Below are 18,248 nucleotides of genomic sequence, written 5' to 3'. Positions count from 1 at the left end.
TGCAAATATTTTTCTCTTCAATGTGATGAATCTGTTGATGCAAGCGATATTGCACAGTTGGCAATGTTCGTTAGAATGGTTTTTGAAGATTTTACTGATAAAGAGGAATTTTTAACATTGTTGCCTTTGAAAACCACAACCAGAGGATCGGACATTCACAATGAGGTGAAAAATTATTTTGTGAAACAAAATGTCCCATTGAAAAAGTTAGTGGCGATAACCACTGATGGTGCACCCGCAATGATAGGGCGTCATTCTGGCTTCATTGCCAATTGTAAAGCAGATCCAGATTTCCCTCCGTTATTGAACTACCATTGCATTATACATCAACAGGCAATATGTGCCAAGGTAATGGGGTTTGATCATATCATGACTCCTGTTGTTAAAATTATTAATTCAATTCGTGCAAAGGCCAAGCAGCACCGAACCTTCAAATTGTTCCTTGAAGAACTATCAGCCGAGTATGGTGACCTTTTACTGCACACTCAAATCCGATGGCTTAGCAGGGGAAAAATACTGCGAAGATTCCTTTCCCTATTGCCAGAAGTCAAAGCTTTTATGGAGTCTAGAAATGAAGATACCACACTGTTATCAAACACTCAATGGTTGCTCGATTTAGCTTTTTTGACAGATGTGACTGAAAAATTAAATGCATTGAACTACGAGTTGCAAGGCAAAAACAAGACAATAACCAACATGGTAAGTTCTGTGAAAAGTTTTAAATCAAAACTTAACCTTTTGATACAGCATGTGCAGAAAAGAAAGATGCAGCACTTTCCCTCTGTGCTCCAAATCCTTTCAGAAAACAAAGCTGAGGCTGAGGTCCTGGAAATAGAAAAATACAGTAGCCTCCTCATGAGGCTTAATCAAGAATTCAGTGACAGATTTAGTGATTTTGACCAACTGGAGCCCTGTGTGATGTTCACTTCAAACCCCTTCATGGAAGTGGATGTTAGTGACATTTCAGAGAAAATTAGTGTGCTTTTGAACCTTGACTCTGCCACAATGGAAATGGAGATTGTCACACTTCAAAATGACATGGAATTGAAATCAAGGAAATCTGACATTAATTTCTGGAGTCTTGTGGATGCTGAAAAGTTTAAGAACATCCACACAGCTGCATTGAAACTTTTTTCCCTATTTGGCTCTACCTATCTTTGTGAATCAGCATTTTCGGATATGAACTTCATAAAATCTAAGTTTCGCACACGTCTAACTGACGAACATTTAAATGACTCCATAAGAGTTGCCCTCTCAAGCTACACCCCAGATTACAAGGTATTAGTGGACACCATGCAGTGTCAAGTCTCTCACTGAAATAATTTGAATGCATTTGCAATCAATACTTGTTCAATGACAGTTCCTGGTGAAATCCCAAACCTAGGTATCTGTTTCATTATGAACACCAAGATTAAAGTTGCTGCAGAGAAGAATCTTCAGCCCCCAGTTTTTATTTTTTATTAATTGAACAAAAACAAAGCAACTTGTACTGCAGGCCTGTTTTACAAACACAAGAAAAAGTTGCTGGAGAGAAGAATCTTCAGCACCTTTCCAACATTTTATTTGCTGCACAAGAGCAAAGCAGTATTTGCTGGAGGCCTGGTTTATTGGGATCAAGGAAAAAAGATAGCTATAGAGAGGAATCTTCAGCATCTTTCAAAATTCCTTTTGTTAGTAACAGTAGTTGAACAAGATAAGAACAAAGCTATGTGTAGTCCAGGCATGGGTTTCAGACACCAAGAAAAAAGTAGTTGGAGAGAAGAATCTTCAGCACCTTTCTAAATGTAACATTTATTTGCTGCACAAGATAACAAAAAAGCAGTGTTTACTGGAGGCCTGCTGTATTGATATCAAGATAAAAAAAGAGCTAAAGAGAAGAATCTTCAGCATCTTTCAAAGTTCTTTATAGTTGAATAAGAACAAAGCAATTTGTACAGCAGTCCTGGGTTACTGACACTCCTACAAAGTAAAGGGAGCAATAAGAGTGGAGGACAAAATCGTTACTTTCCAATCCAAACAGAGCTGAAGTTCAGCTTATCTGGCAACTGAAAAACACAGCGATCTTGTCAAAGCTGCAGTAGAAGACTCCATCATCAATTGTGATTCAGCAAAGCTTTGCACAGGCTGACTGCCACACACTGTGACTATTTCACTACTATAATGACTTCTTCGCACCTGCCCCCGCCAGGCTACCCGATTACACAGCATTAGAGGACATCATACAGTTCCACAGTGAAGGTAAGATTTCTGTTCCTGTTTGTTTGTTAATTGAGCTGCATTACAATGATTATTTCAGTGACAGCTATTGATAGGTCCTGATTTTGAAGCTATTAATTGAAAGGTCGTAAAGTAAACTAGCGGTTTACCAACAGCACACATGCAAAGTCTTTTCTTTCAGTGTTATTGTGTTCAAACCACAGTATGGGCTCTGAAGAAATAGGCTTAACGTCAATGAAAATGGGCGGGGGAGGTCTCTCGGAAAAATGCGCGAGTTGCTTGGGATTTAATAGCTCACGACGATTTTCACTGACCAGAAGTAGCTCTCACTACACAAAAGGTTGGAGACCCCTGGTCTATAAAATCATGAAAAATTTGGGACTAAAGGGTTTCTTCCCTTGCGGGCACAGCAGGGCCTGCAAAAAGAGCATAATGAAGAAAGAATTCCTAGATGGGGGAGGCAAATTGAGAACCATCACCCAGTTCCTCATGTGTGGGACACCTTTTGTGATTTACTGCCAGGTGTGTCCATTTAATTTGAAATACATAGGCAGCACTGTTCATCCAGCGAAAAAACGTGTGCTAGAACACATGCGGGCGATCACCAACCAGGATCAACAGTATCCTGTGGCTCGCCATTTCCAACAATACCATTTTTCCAGTAATGCCTTACTCAGTTACTATGCTATGGAACATATCCCGAGATCCCCGAGGGGAGGTAACAGAATGTTGAAACTCAGACAATGGGAATCTAGGTACATCATTGATCTCCAGGCCAAATCCCCAGGGGGGTGGAACCTTGACGAAGAACTGAGAATACACTTGTATGAAACATACTCACTTTTTTCAGTTCTCGTGTCATCCTCCGGAGCTTCTCTAGGGAGCATGTAAATGTTAAATTTATTGCGTAAGCAAACTGTACAACATAGGTTGTTTTAATTCTCATTGATTACTTTTTCTCTCTTTTTTTCTCTCTCTCTTTTCACTACAGGAGGAAGATGGCGAAAATGTATCACGTCTGTCAAGATTAGTCACCTGTGGTTTGATCTTTTCTCCTTTTTTCGGCTTTTTCTTTTTACACACTACTGTACTTGCTTTAGAACTTTTAATACTATGGACACATGCCCGGTATGGATGAGCAACTAATCCATGGTACAATTTGAGGAGAACATATAGTGTACTTGCTTTAGAACTTTTGATACTATGGGCACATGCCTGGTTTGGATGGGCAACTAATCCATGGTACAATTTGAGGAGAACATGTAGTGGGGCACTGAACCAACATTTGTGGACTAGTCAAAGGAAGACTACCCTGCGCAATAGGTGACTTGTATTTATATCTCATTGAATGTGTTGCAAACATATGTTTGTTTATTCCACAACACAACCTATGTCTCCTTTATTCTCCTCCGTCATGTACCAAAAAGAGTTCTGCACTACGTACTGTCGTTTGTACAATAATAATAACTACAATGATGTGTATTTGAATGTACATTTCCACTGTGTTTTTATGCAGTACAGCCAGAGTATATGTTAAGGCAAAGGGACGGTTGGACACATTTTCAAATCACTTTATTGAAACACGGGCTTATTTCACATATCACGTGACCACCGAATCTCATGAACAAACATGCCAAACCAGTCGTAGGGGCCGAGTTAGGACAGTGCGTTAGATGGCAGTAACCAGCATCACAAATTGTTTTGCACGCGCATTGTAAGGTCGCCCTTAACTGTGATATAATTTAATTTCATCCGTTTGCATAAATTATAACCCAGAATAATTTTCAAGGTTATTAATGTCACAATTGTTTGCACATTTATGTCACTCATTTACTTATACCAACGTACACGGATGTAAGTAAACCGGATTTTATGCAGTAGAAATGCAGGACTTATGCTGTCTACGAATGTATTACAACCATTTCCAATATGACCGCTGCTAATCTCGGTCCTGTGAGGTCCTTTGTGGAGCAAGTCCTCTGTTCATTGTAATATACTGTGTGGTGGTCAGTTTATATATATTGGTGACTATGATTTCACTTCCATCGTGTGAGCAAAGCGTAACTGTCGAAACGCGTAAACTTCCTGAACTATCATTTTCGTTGGATCTAGAAAGTGCATTATTTTCACGTCGCGATATGGATTGGAGATTTTGGAATACCGGGTGCTCTCCCAGTGTTTGCACCACCCTCCACGGGTCTGTGGTCTCGACAGAGAGCAGTTGGAAGTCGGATATATATATATATATATATATATACATATATATATTCACTTAAAAAACCATAGGTTTCACACATGTTATAGTTAGCTGGACATTTCACTCGTAAAAAACCAATGAAATTCCCCCGTTATAGTTAGTGCAGGCAACTATAACTCACGCGACCGCAATCCTCTGCTGATGACGTCAGATATTACATCACTGTATTTAGACACTTATTTACCCATGTCTTCTTCCATTAATCTTTAGCTATACATATATTACAAATATTTATTTTTCATAAAGACACATATGTCATCAGTGATGTAATATCTGATGTCATCAGCAGAGGATTGCGGTCGCGTGAGTTATAGTTGCCTGCACTAACTATAACGGGGGAATTTCATTGTTTTTTTACGAGTGAAATGTCCAGCTAACTATAACATGTGGGAAACCTATGGTTTTGTAAGTGAATTTGCAAGGTTTTTTAAATGCTAATTCGTAACTATAACGTGTGTGGAACCAATGGTTTTTTCAGTGAATTTGTATGTTTTTTTAAATGCTAAGTTATGTATTTATTATATATTTTTTTTTCAGGTTTGTCACCGTGCGCGCTCTGTGGGCACTCGGTGCGCATTGCGCACCCCTGGTTCGGCGTGCGCGCACCATGCGCGCACCTCGCGATTTTTAAAAAAAAAAAACATTTGTTTTTACCCTTGGGGGTCCTTCTGTGATCCCCTGACCAAGGCTAGGGGGTCAGGAACTGTCTACTCTGCCCCCTTTTCACGTTCTCCACCTTTTTTTTTCACCCCCTCAGTCTGCGAGAGACAAAATGGCGGCCGACACTTCCTGGTTTCGACTGATTCGAATGTTTACCGACATCTAACAACCAATCAGACTTGCGCTTGCGCACGGCAGGGTGCGCGCACAGTGCACGCACGGTGCATGCGTATAGATATTGATATGCTTTTAAATGCTATTTTCTCAGGAAATACTGAACAGATTTCCACCAGACCTACAAAAGGCACTTCCTTGACCTTATGGCTACCTCTCTGCCAAATTTCAAGTAATTCTGTTCAGCCGTTCGGGCTGTAGCTGTGTCTAAAGGTCCTATGGAAAAATGCATGGGGAAAACGCGTTTTGGGTCCCCCCTTTTTCTCGGCCCCCGCTTGACGTATCACCCCGAGACTTTCAGGGTTGGAGCTGAACGGAGCGCCCCATTAGTTTTGAAAATTTCGCGAGGATGCGTCAACCGGCGCCAAAGTTATTCAAAATAGAATTTTGAGATTTCCTATGGAAACTAGGTTGTAACTATAACTATCTACTGGCGACCGCCAGTGGATAATATATATATATATATATATATATATATATATATATATATATATATATATCCATCTCAAAAGAGAATTTCCCCTTGAGTGGAGGCACACATCAATCGTTGCTGGAATCCCACACTCGTGGTCACAACCAAATTCACTGCCGACGCGTTTCGGGCTGTTCCCCTTCTTCATGGACGGTTTTAAACAGATGGACGGCACGCAAGGACCACCAGCGTTTTACTTCACCTCTTTTTATTCATCCTGAAATAGGTCATCACAGGAATTATGGGACTGGTAGTTCCTCCATACAATTGAGCCTTAAATCAGATGCTGCCATAAGCGTCCATCTGTAATAAAAAAAAAATAATCACTAGGGTGTTCACAAAGATGTAGGAAAAACAATAACAGCAACAGGCGTTCCGATAGCCACTCTTGATCTATGGCGACAACGGTCCCACAAGTTCAGTGAGGGTGCCATCCGTGACCGGGGCGGTCACTATGATTCAAAAGAGAGTTTCCCCTTGAGTGGAGGCACACATCAATCGTTGCTGGAATCCCACACTCGTGGTCACAACGAAATTCACCGCCGACGCGTTTCGGGCTGTTCCCCTTCTTCATGGATGGTTTAACACAGATGGAAGGCACACAAGGACCACCAGCGTTTTCCTTCATCTCTTTTTATTCATCCTGAAATAGGTCATCACAGGAATTATGGGACTGGTAGTTCCTCCATATAATTGAGTTTTAAATGAGGTGCTGCCAAAAGCGTCCATCTGTAATAAAAAAAAAATAATCACTAGGGTGTTCACAAAGATGTAGGAAAAACAATAACAGCAATAGGCGTTCGGATTGCCGCCCTTGATCTATGGCGACAACGGACCCACAAGTTCAGTGAGGGTGCCACAAAGATGTAGGAAAAACAATAACAGCAACATGCGTTCCGATTGACGCTCTTGATCTATGGCGACAACGGACCCACAAGTTCAGTGAGGGTGCCATCCGTGACCGGGGTGGTCACTATGATTCAAAAGAGAGTTTCCCCTAGAGTGGAGGCACACATCAATCGTTGCTGGAATCCCACACTCGTGGTTACAACCAAATTCACCGCCGACGCGTTTCGGGCTGTTCCCCTTCTTCATGGACGGTTTTAAACAGATGGACGGCACGCAAGGACCACCACCGCCCCGGTCACGGATGCCACCCTCACTGAACTAGTGGGTCCGTTGTCGCCATAGATCAAGAGCGGCAATCGGAACGCCTGTTGTTGTTATTGTTTTTCCTACACCTTTGTCAACACCCCAATGATTATTTTTTATTTTATTACAGATGGACGCTTTGGCAGCACCTCATTTAAGGCTCAATTGTATGGAGGAACCACCGGTCCCATAATTCCTGTGATGACCTATTTCAGGATGAATAAAAAGAGATGAAGGAAAACGCTGGTGGTCCTTGCGTGCCGTCCATCTGTTTAAAGCCGTCCATGAAGAAGGGGAACAGCCCGAAATGCGTTGGCGGTGAATTTGATTGTGACCACGATTGTGGGATTCCAGCAACGATTGATGTGTACCTCCACCCAAGGGGAAACTCTCTTTTGAATCATAGTGACCGCCCCGGTCACGGGTGGCACCCTCACTGAACTTATGGGTCCGTTGTCACCATAGATCTAGAGCGGCAATCGGACCGCCTCTTGCTGTTTTTGGTTTTTCCTACACCTTTGTCAACACCCCAATGATTATTTTTTAAGTTATTACAGATGGACGCTTTTGGCAGCACCTCATTTAAGGCTCAATTGTACGGAGGAACTACCTGTCCCATAATTCCTGTGATGACCTATTTCAGGATGAATAAAAAGAGATGAAGGAATACCCTGGTGGTCCTTGCGTGCCGTCCATCTGTTTAAAACCGTCCATGAAGAAGGGGAACAGCCCGAAATGCGTTGGCGGTGAATTTGATTGTGACCCCGAGTGTGGGATTCCAGCAACGATTGATGTGTGCCTCCACCCAAGGGGAAACTCTCTTTTGAGATATATATATATGTAAATACAAGTGACCTCTGAGCCCAGAGGTCAGTTGAAGACACACTCACTCAGAACCTGCGGGTTTCAAGTTGCTTTTATTTCATATTAGCAAACATCGCTATGCCCAACGCGTTTCGGTTCACCACTCGAACCTTGATCACGGGTAGATTGGTTACAATAAATTACTTTCCACCGTTTAACCCTATCAAACCCACAACCCACACCTAAAAAAATTAGACAATTACTATAATTAATTAGCAATTAATGAAAGACTAAATGTATTTAAAATAACATTGATAACCACTAAAAATGTAACACATATATTTAAAAACAAACAATTCTTATACAAAAAAATACATCACATACATATAAAATAAAATATATACTAACTGCATTACACTTATTAAAAAATCCATATTTTAAACAACTAATTTTTTTGAAAACGATATTAATGACTTCTGTATTTTTAAAAAATATACGTCTCACCATAAAATCCATATTCTTGACCACAATATTCTTGCTGTCGATATTTCCGACTCACAATATTTAGGACTCAAAATTTCTGTAGTTCGACATTTCCAACTCGATATTCTGTCTGTACACCGTTTTATTACTATATGTGCGTGAAAGGAGAATTCTTTAATTTTGCTTATATCGCGCTGGGGAATAAGGCAGACACCATACCTCTTTTTTTTATTTGTATTACATTTTTCAAACATATTGTTATAATTCCCTTAAGTTACCTTATCTCCCTTATAACATGCCACCTCATTCCTATGGTCACGCCCACCTTCTCTCTCCCCCCCTCCCTTTTCCACCTTTTGGAATGTTCCTACAGTTGAGCCAGAGGCTGCCTTAGAATGTTGACAAGGCAGCCTGACTGGCAGAGTTGGTAGTCGCTGAGCTTGAAGTGCAACGTGTTTGAGGTTCCAGAGTGGAGACCGTAATAAAAGTGTAACTTGAACTTCACTTACCTGTTCCAGGTGTCTTTATAACACTGGCGACGACTGGTCTGCATAAGGAAGCAGGACGGCGCTCCTTCCCTTCTGCTTTCATCCTTAACATCAGGCAAAATTTATACCTCGTGGCCCACAAGGTTGAGGTACTGTTTCACGGCGTTTCCACTCAGCGCTTTGCTTTCCTCTTGCCAATTTTAAAGTGGTGAAGATTGCCTCCAGCTATTCGCTTCCTTAAAAGATCGCTTCACTGGTACTCAGTTACTTCCTTCAGCTTGGGGGGTGCTGATTGTGCCGCCTGCCAGCTGCCTTCTTTGCTGACAGGCGCAGTTTGGCACCACTTTACAGTCTCCTTGGCACCCCCGCTGTTATTATCTACCCTGTGATCTTCTTTAATTCTCCTGTTGGTGGCAGTTCCTTTGTTTACCTGCTCTTTCCCCTGCTGTGCCTGACTGACACCGCCTTGGAGTGTCGTTTCCTCCTGCACCCTCTACACCTTTGGCTTCATCTTGCCTTGCCCTTTGAGGACCCACCTGTGGCTGGACTTTGTTTTTTGGTGGCGCTGGCTTGGCATGTGAGGAGTCTTGCATCCTTCAGTTCATCTGCTTTGAGGAAGCCTTCCAGCGCGTTTTGTCCCTGCCGCCTGCAGTCTTGTGAGTTGCGGGGGGCAGCGCTGGGCAGCCCTCATCGGACCTGTGATAATCTCCTCACGGTGCTGGGCAGCCCTCATTGGACCTGTGATAATCTCCTCATGGTACTGGGCAGCCCTCATCAGACCTGTGATAATCTCATCACAGTGCTGGGCAGCCCTCATCGGACCGGTGTTAATCTCCTCACGCTGGTGTCACTGCGGCACGGACTGCCGGAAGCACTCAGCTTTCATCATCATTTGCAGTTTCCGTGGAGTATTCACTGTTCTCCACTGCCGCCTACTGTCTAAAATTGGTATCACTGCTGACAAGCACAGCTGCTGCCTGTCGATCGTCGTGGGATCATTTTCTATTTTTTTATTAATTTAAAAGCTGTGCTGGTCTTTACCAATTTATTCAACTCTCTCTGCTGGTGTAAGGTGCCTTAACACCTCTGGAATATAGTGTTCAGCGTCTTCTCTTCACAGATGTGGGTGGAATCCTAATGAGCATTGCGTTTCAATTCTTCCACTTACTTTTGCCTGCCAGCCTCATCCACGCTGACAGGCACAGCTTTAACTAAGATTGCAATTTTCATTTCATCTTCCTTGTTCTTCCAGTGCTGGATGTGCAGCCTACTTGAGTTTCTTCGCCAGTTCGCTGACTGGCACAGCTTCCATCTTGGCTCTTTATTTATTTTATGTTGCTCAGCTGCCATCCTGTTATTCACTTCACCGGTGATGCGCACACCATTTGTGCGTGTCTCAAGTTCATCAGTGACACGCTAATTTCTTTCCACATATCTCTTCCATGTTTACGCCTTTTCACCTGTGTGCCACTTCCCCAACTGTGATACACACACTCTTGCTTCTCCCTTATATTACCTTCTCCAGTGATACGCACACTTCATTATATCTTGCGTGTCGTCTCCTGTGTTCCTCATCTACATATCTGCTACAACCATTTGCGGTGACACGCACACCTACCCTTTATGTATGAATTATTAGACATTGCATTGTACAATTGTCTCTTTCAGCTTCTTTAATCTGAACTTTCCAGTTTTCCCCTGCTGTAGTATTTTTTCATCACTAAGGTTCTCTCTCTCTGTTGGGTTCCCAAAATGGCAGCTGCTAACATGACCCAGCCCCAGCCTTTTCTAAATGAGTGTGGGGAACCCAACCTTCCCTGAAAAGAATGGGTCAAGATCTTTGAGTCGTACTTGATTGCCATTGGGCGGGGGGGAATTCTGCGCTTTAAGAAGACAAGACATTCTCCTTCACAATCTGGGTACCCATGGGAGGAAAGTCTTTGATACTCTACCTGAACCGGATTTAGAAGATGTTTACGAATCATCTTTAATAAAACTGGAAATTCACTTTGGAGACAAAGTCAACATTGTGCTGGAATGCCACAAGTTCTTCTGTAGGGTCCAAGGAAAACATGAAAGCATCTCCAGCTACGTAGCGGTGCTGAGAGGCCTAAGTGAGCTATGCCAATTCGGAGATCTCAACGACTCTCTTATTAGGGATCAGATGGTGAGGTGCACCAATAACAGTAGAATCCAAGAAAAATTACTGCAAAAACAACCTAATTTACAAGAAGCGATCAAGTTGGCCAAATCAATTGAACATACCGCCCTCTGCATGAAAGAGATTAGACCTAATCCTGTGCTACCCGAACACTCCTACTCAGTCCAGAGCCAGGTGTCAGAAATTGTTGAATCAGTGAAAGCTGACACTATCAATGAAAACAGTATTTTCAAAATTAAAAATGCTAAAATCCCCAGCTCTACTCGTGACAACAACCCTAACAGACTTAAATGTTACAGGTGCGGTAGTAGCAACCACCTTGCCAACAATCCCAATTGCCAAGCCATATCAGCTATCTGCAAGAAATGCAGTAAGAAAGCCCATCTAGCTAGAGTTTGTCACAGTAGACAGGACAAGAGTGCGGCGGTCACTCCTGAGCATAAAATTCAATCAGTGAAGAAGATTGTCTTCCAAGTCCGCGACTTCAGCACCGTCAATCAAATAAACTACCCACAATGCGAAGTAGGGTTGGATGGCAAGAAAATCAACATGTTTGCGTATTCGTGTTCCCCCTTCACCTTTGTGAACATTACTGACTTTAAGAATACGAACCTCTGTAAAGAAAGTGAATTAGCTAAACCCGACATTTCTCCGGGTAGCTACACCAGAGAATCTATTCCTTTGAAGGGCATGGTCAAAACCCACATTTCATTCAAAGACCGTGTCACCCTTGGAAAAGTCTAAATTGTTGAGGAGGGGTCCAATCTCCTGGGTTGGCAATACCAAAAAGAGTTAGGTATAAAACTGGACCCTAACAACCCAGAGCAAGTTCTCACCATTGATTTTTCCACCCAGGGTAAAACCTTCGTCAAAAGTTCCCTGAGGTTTTCACTTCTGATCTAGGACTCCTTAAACATTTCCAACATAAAATAAAACTTAAACCCAATGCCAAACCCATCGCACACAAAACAAGGCCCATACCTCACCTTATGTGGGAACCCCTTAAAACTGAACTTAGAAGACTACAATCCCTTGGTGTCATAAAACCAGTGGACTTCACTGCATGGGTCGCACCTGTGGTCATCGCCAAGAAAGCCCACGGGAATGACATTAGATTATGTAGCGACCTCAGAGACCTCAATGATAACATCATCATTGAAAGACACCCTCTTCCACGCATCCACAAGGTTTTAAGTACCATGGGGGAGGCCACCTGCTTTAGTGTTCTAGACCTTTCAAGTGCCTACCAACAGGTAGAATTACACCCAGACTCTAGAGAATTAACAGCTTTCACTACTCCTTTGGGGTCATACATGTTACTCAGAATGCCGTTTGGACTCGCTTCAGCGGCAGCGGTGTTTCAAAAAATAATGCAGCACATACTTGATGGGGTCACCAAAACCATGTGCTTCCAAGACGATGTCTTGATCTACGGAACAACTCCTGATGAAAATGACTCCTCTCTCAGGACAGTCCTCGAGAGATTCAGGGAGGCAGGGCTTACTCTTAAAGAGGAAAAATGCCAAATCAGGGTGGGAACTGTTGAGTACCTTGGCCACACCATATCTAGGGACAGATTTAAACCTAAATTAAGCCTCCTTGATGTTGTTGAAAAAGCTAATGCACCCACCACCAAGCAAGAACTATTATCCTTCCTGGGTCTAGCAGAATACATGGCCAAATATGTTAAGAACTCTTCTGATATCTCTAACGATCTTAGAGAGCTCACCAAAAACCATACTCCCTTCAAATGACTAGAGGTGCACCAAGCAGCCTTTGACAACATTAAAAGAAGCATTTTAAATGCCCCTCACTTATGCACTTTCGCCCCTTCCAGGAAAACCATTCTAACCACCGACGCCAGCAATAAAGGCCTAGGAGCAACCCTCTCTCAAGTCATCGGAGGGAGAGAACGCATTGTTGCTTTTGCTTCCTGCACCCTTAACAACTCAGAAAGGAACTATTCTGTGGTAGAGAGAAAAGCCCTGGCCTGCTTTTGGGTGATTAAAAATGTTAAATTCTACCTGTGGGGGATAAAGTTCACGGTTCGCACCGATCACAAGCCCCTCATTTACATGTTCAGTTCTAAAGGCTCAGCTAACAGTACACCCAGGGTAGCTAGATGGTGTTAGGCCTTGAAAGCTTTGTTTTTAAACTGGAGTATGTCGCGGGTGACCTCAATACTGCGGCTGACTTCCTTTCGAGGGCACCATTAGAAATATCCGAAAACTTTGAAACATCCGAGTTTCCCATCTTACAGGTCCTCTCCTCCACAATAAAGCAAGATGAATGGATTGAGAGGACGACCAAAGATGCCACACTCTCCTGTCTTAAAGAGTATACCCTTCATGGATGGCCTGCTTCACGTAAAAGTGTCAGTCAAGACATAGACAAATACTGGGAAATAAGACATGAGATTTGAACAATGATTACATATGGAGAAACAACAAGATCATCCCTCCAGAAGGTCTGAAGGACAAAATAATAGACTTGGTTCATGAAGGCCAACTAGGGAGAAGCCTTACGAAAAATAAACTCAGAGAGCACTATTGGTTCCCTAACATGGACACTATGGTCGAGACCAAAGTCAAAAAACTGTACCATATGCGCCGATAGCGACAAAACTAAACGCACCCCATGGCACCTCTTTCCCCAGTTTCCATTCCGGACAAACCATGGGAGAAATTAGCTCTGGACATCATCGGCCCGATCAATAAGAGAGGTGTCACTAAAAGATTTGTGTTTGTCCTGACGGATTTCACTCTCACTGGGTAGTCATTAAAATGGTACACCAAACTACTACAGAATCCCTGATCAACTTCCTACGAGATACCTTCATCACCGCAGGCATTCCGGCCACTCTGGTCACGGACTGTGGTGTCCAATTCACCTTGTCTGCCATGTCCAACTTCCTGACCAACTTAGCCATAACCCACCTAAAAACAGCTCTGTACTGTCTGCGAGCTAACGGCTTGGTCGAGAGAGTAAACAGGAAGGTAAAAGAGAACATACAGCTACCTTGCATCACCAACCTACCTGTCGAAGGCTCTATTCAAGATATGCTCTGGGCTTATCATACCACCCCCAACCTGGTTACTGGCATTTCCCTATTCTCATCACTCAGGAGAAGATAACCCAGTACAAAGTTCTTCCCTAACTGGATCGGGGGTGGAGAGGTAACAGCACATTCCTATGACAAAGCCAAACCCGAAATAGCCTCCCATCAAGCCAACTACAAAGACCGATATGATCAAAAGCATGGATCTAAGAACCGAGAATGTTCAGTAGGCAAATGGGTTGCTGTGAAAAAACCCACACTCGCAGGGGATCATCAATCTAAGTTCAATGAACCCAGAAGAATAGTGGACATCAAAAACAACACTGTAGTCCTTGAGGATGGGCAAAACTGAAGCATGGACCGGTTGGCTAAATGCCCAAACTTAGAGGACACCACTCAAGGTGATACACTGTCACCGGGGGGGCCCTGAATTTCGGCTAACGCCTCCCAGGAGCAATACCAGAAGACCTACTGTTTCACCCAAATGGCATAAAGACTTCATTTTGTAATAACGTTATAACCTCTTTAACATTGTTTTATGGGGGGAAGATGTGTTATAATTCCCTTAAGTTACCTTATCTCCCTTATAACATGCCACCTCATTCCTATGGTCTCTCCCGCCTTCTCTCTCCCCCCCTCCCTTTTCCACCTCTTGGAATGTTCCTACAGTTGAGCCAGAGGCTGCCTTAGAATGTTGACAAGGCAGCCTGACTGGCAGAGTTGGTAGTCGCTGAGCTTGCAGTGCGACGTGTTTGAGGTTCCAGAGTGGAGGCCGTAATAAAAGAGTAACTTGAACTTCACTTACCTGTTCCAGGCGTCTTTTTAACACATATGCAGTTCTTGTTTATATTGTGATCATTTTCATCATCTTTGAAAAGATGCCTCTAATGTTCATTGTGAGACATCCATATGTCAGGAGGGGCAAGTGGAGTCTTTGGGAAGGTAATGTTCTAATTGGCATATTCCAAATGTTAGTGTATGTGCTGCAGACAGACCAGCATGGAAATAGTGAGCAGTGGTAGGAAAGCCCTCATATGATTTGGATCTGGAGGGCTTTCCGAGGGAAACGTGCTCCGGGAGTCCGATTGAGCGAGTCCAATGCAGCGTATGCTTATGGACTCGGTTCGCACAGACTCCCGTTGAACTCCATGGGAGCCTGTGCACAGACGCGTACACTGGCTCCCATAGCAGAAAAGGGGTCGGTGCGGAAAAGCATACACCCTGTTGCAGGCACCCCATAGTGCCCGCCAGAATTTGGAGGTCTCCGGGTGAAGGGGGCCTGCTACAGCCCCCGGAAGTACGATTCCATCAGCCGCTTCGTCACGCTGTACGCGAGGCAAAGCGGCTGTCTGAATCATGCATCGTACTTGCTCGGTCAGGTTTTGTCTCCATTGCGTGGCTCGATTCGACTACGAACGAGTCGTACGGACCAGTTCAGGTCCGGAAGCGATTTGGTTGATGCGTACGCGATCTTCGCATCGTACTTGGTCGTTTGGACCTGTGTACGATTCGGTCAGAAACAAGGGCTACGAATGGGATCCTGGAAGCCAAATGTGATTCAGTGGCCTTCCAAACGACATCTTAATTGGGCCCTCTGTGTTTTTGCGCTATGCTGTGCCAACACTCTTAAAATCAACACTTTATGAGTGTATTCTAGTATTTGCATTTAAGAAATTCTTATTCTTCTTTTGAAGAACGGTGATCTCATTACCTAATTTAAAAGTAATGCAAATACTACTAACACAACAACATACAAAGTTATAGCAAATTGATGGTAAACAAACACTACAACAACACAAAAACACATTACATCCTGATCACAACATACCACGAGAAGGCAGGAAAACAAAGCAATTCACAATAGAATATTGTCGGAAGCATGCTGGAAGACTGAACCTACTTGCCTTGAACCAGGACCCAAGAAACGTCTCCAAAGGACAGTTGGCTGACATCCTGTTTGAGCTACAGTGATAAAACAAGCTTCCAGAGGCCTTTTCATATAACAGTTCAGTTGACCATTAGCAACTGGACCAGCCAACACCCTGCATGCTGGCCTCTGCTAGAGTGAGCCTTAACCATAAAGAAGGTGTCCCCAGGCCCTAGAACGTTGGCTGGTGTTAATGTGTACTCCTCCAAATTTAAAAGTGTATGAACTGGAATCCATGTGAAGAACCAGAGGTTTTGAGCTCTTCACATTGAAAATAACCACTTGCAGTCTTCTCATGAATGTGAACGGACTTCACCATGGCCACTTGGAAACTGCATCCAACTGTCAACGAGACCTTCCTGGATACAAACTCCAGCACTCTTCATCTAGAACTCTTCGTGTTGACAATGACCTCCCGCGTTTCCCATCAACACAATGGTATAATCGCTGACCGGCTCTTCACACTGACAGCAAGCAACAGCACATAGTGCCACACCAATGCCACTGAGGCCTGGGACTGAAGTAACCCACTATTGACAAGACCCACTCTGGATCCAGCCTGTAATCGGACGGTTGATGATCTTGTTGACAAGAGCTTCTCACAGAAAACTTGACTCAATAGATAAACTTTCCAAACATGCTCCATCGCTGTCAGTTTTAACTTTGACTTTGCCGGTCAATCACAACTACATAACCACAGTTGGCGTTTTCTGCTTTTTGTCTCTATACTTACTGAAAAATTTAAAAATTCATATCTCCGGTTCTACTTATTGAATATTAGTTGTTTTGGTGTCCTTTTACTTATTAGAATATTCTCTTTTTTCTGAATTGGTCAGTAATGTTTCTTATGTTGTGTGGGTTCACCTTATTCCTGTTTGAGTGGTGTACATATTCTTTACACATTTCCTCTAAGTTACACCTGGCTGCTTTTGTGCCAAGCTACCAGAGAGTTAAGCACATATTTATTTAGTGATGGTTGTGGTTCAACCTCACAAGGACAGTGATTATTACTTGAGTGAAGTACTTATCCTTCTTGACTAATAACGCAGTTATGAAACCTAGACACATAGGAGATACAAACTGTGCATTTAGGAAACGCTAATTACCTTCAACTTTAAGTCGATGGTAATTTGCAAATTCTTTGAAAAATGCACTGAAGTGTATTTTTCAAAGTGACATGTGGCGCACACACATGCCCTTAGAGCATGTGTGTGTGTGCCACATGTGCACACTTACCTGAGGGGTGCTATATGGGGGCCTTAGGCCCCCTGGCACCCTTGGAATTGCATTCACAATTTGCGATTACCAATTTGTTAATCACAATTTGCAAATGCATTCCCATTCATTCCTATGGGCCTTTGGGCTCATAGGAAGGAATGGCTCATAGGAATGAATAGAGTGACATTACCTAAGAGCGATTCGCAATTTGTGAATCGCTTTTAGGTAATGTTTAGGATAAGGAATTGTGATTCCTTGAAAATCTCTATTTAGGAATTGTAATTCCTTATGTTGATGCATGTGGCCCTTAGTCCTTATCTCCAGATCTAGGTAGCCAGAAAAAAGAAAGATAATAAACACCCTTTATATAATGAACCACAACTTTATAAAATGTGGCTCAACGTGCAAATGCCAGAAACCAACAGGTGAGTTTTAATGTCTGGAGAGTTCTGGTAAAAGGAGAAAGTTGCATGTATGGACATTTGTGTCCATGTGTTTGTTTTTTTTAGTCTGCTGTCTTTTAAATCCCTGATGCACCTTTATTTCTTTACACCAGCGGTACCGTTTTAAGGAAAAAAATGCACCCTTAGAGCTCTTTTTCACATGGATTTAAAAAAAATGCAAGTTTGATATCTGTTTATTTATACAGACATTTTGTTTTTTCAACGTACGGATAGCCTTGAACTGATTATAGGCCATCATGTTGTTTGTTGGGTTTCCACTTTTCTTGCTTCTTTGCAATTGCATACTGTTGGAAAGTGGGTTATTGGTAGGGGTAAATGTATGTCTGACACTGACAATAAGGCCACTAACACATGATAGGACCCAGCATAGGTCTTAGAAAATTATGCCTATGTTCAACCCTTGGTAACGTGACTGCGAGCAGACAGGCTTAACTTCAAAGACAGGTATGTAAAGCATTTAAAAACACCATTTCAGTAAATAATTAACACACAACACAAAATAAAAATCCAACACCAATTTATAAAAATAGGTAATATTTGTATCTTTTAAATGACACCAAAACAAAAATAATCCACTGTAGGGAACCAGAGATAAGAATTTTTAAAGATTAGTCACTCTCTAGTGCTTAGAAACCAACAGTGCCCCTTTTAGTCATTTCGTTTTCTCTGACAGGGACACACCTTTTAGAAACTGTTTTGGAGAATATCTCATC

The 18,248-nt window shown here is 42.7% G+C and overlaps 1 protein-coding gene across 1 annotated transcript; it reads left to right on the top strand.

The window, feature by feature from the left end:
• Positions 1–351: 351 nt before the first annotated feature.
• On the top strand, positions 352–1,317 carry LOC146799166 (general transcription factor II-I repeat domain-containing protein 2B-like). Its single transcript, XM_085627850.1, has one exon. The coding sequence runs from the start codon at positions 352–354 to the stop codon at positions 1,315–1,317; it is 966 nt and encodes a 321-aa protein (XP_085483976.1).
• The last annotated feature ends 16,931 nt before the right edge of the window (positions 1,318–18,248 follow it).

The sequence above is a fragment of the Triturus cristatus genome, chromosome 9 (assembly GCF_964204655.1).
Source record: "Triturus cristatus chromosome 9, aTriCri1.1, whole genome shotgun sequence".
NCBI classification, from domain to species: Eukaryota; Metazoa; Chordata; class Amphibia; order Caudata; family Salamandridae; genus Triturus; species Triturus cristatus.
Note: the sequence above shows the minus strand (reverse complement) of the source record. Positions and strands in the feature narration are given on the sequence as shown.

Excerpts from the sequence above, each read along its gene's own strand:
- LOC146799166 (XM_085627850.1), top strand. The coding sequence starts at position 352 with ATGGGGTTTGATCATATCATGACTCCTGTTGTTAAAATTATTAATTCA.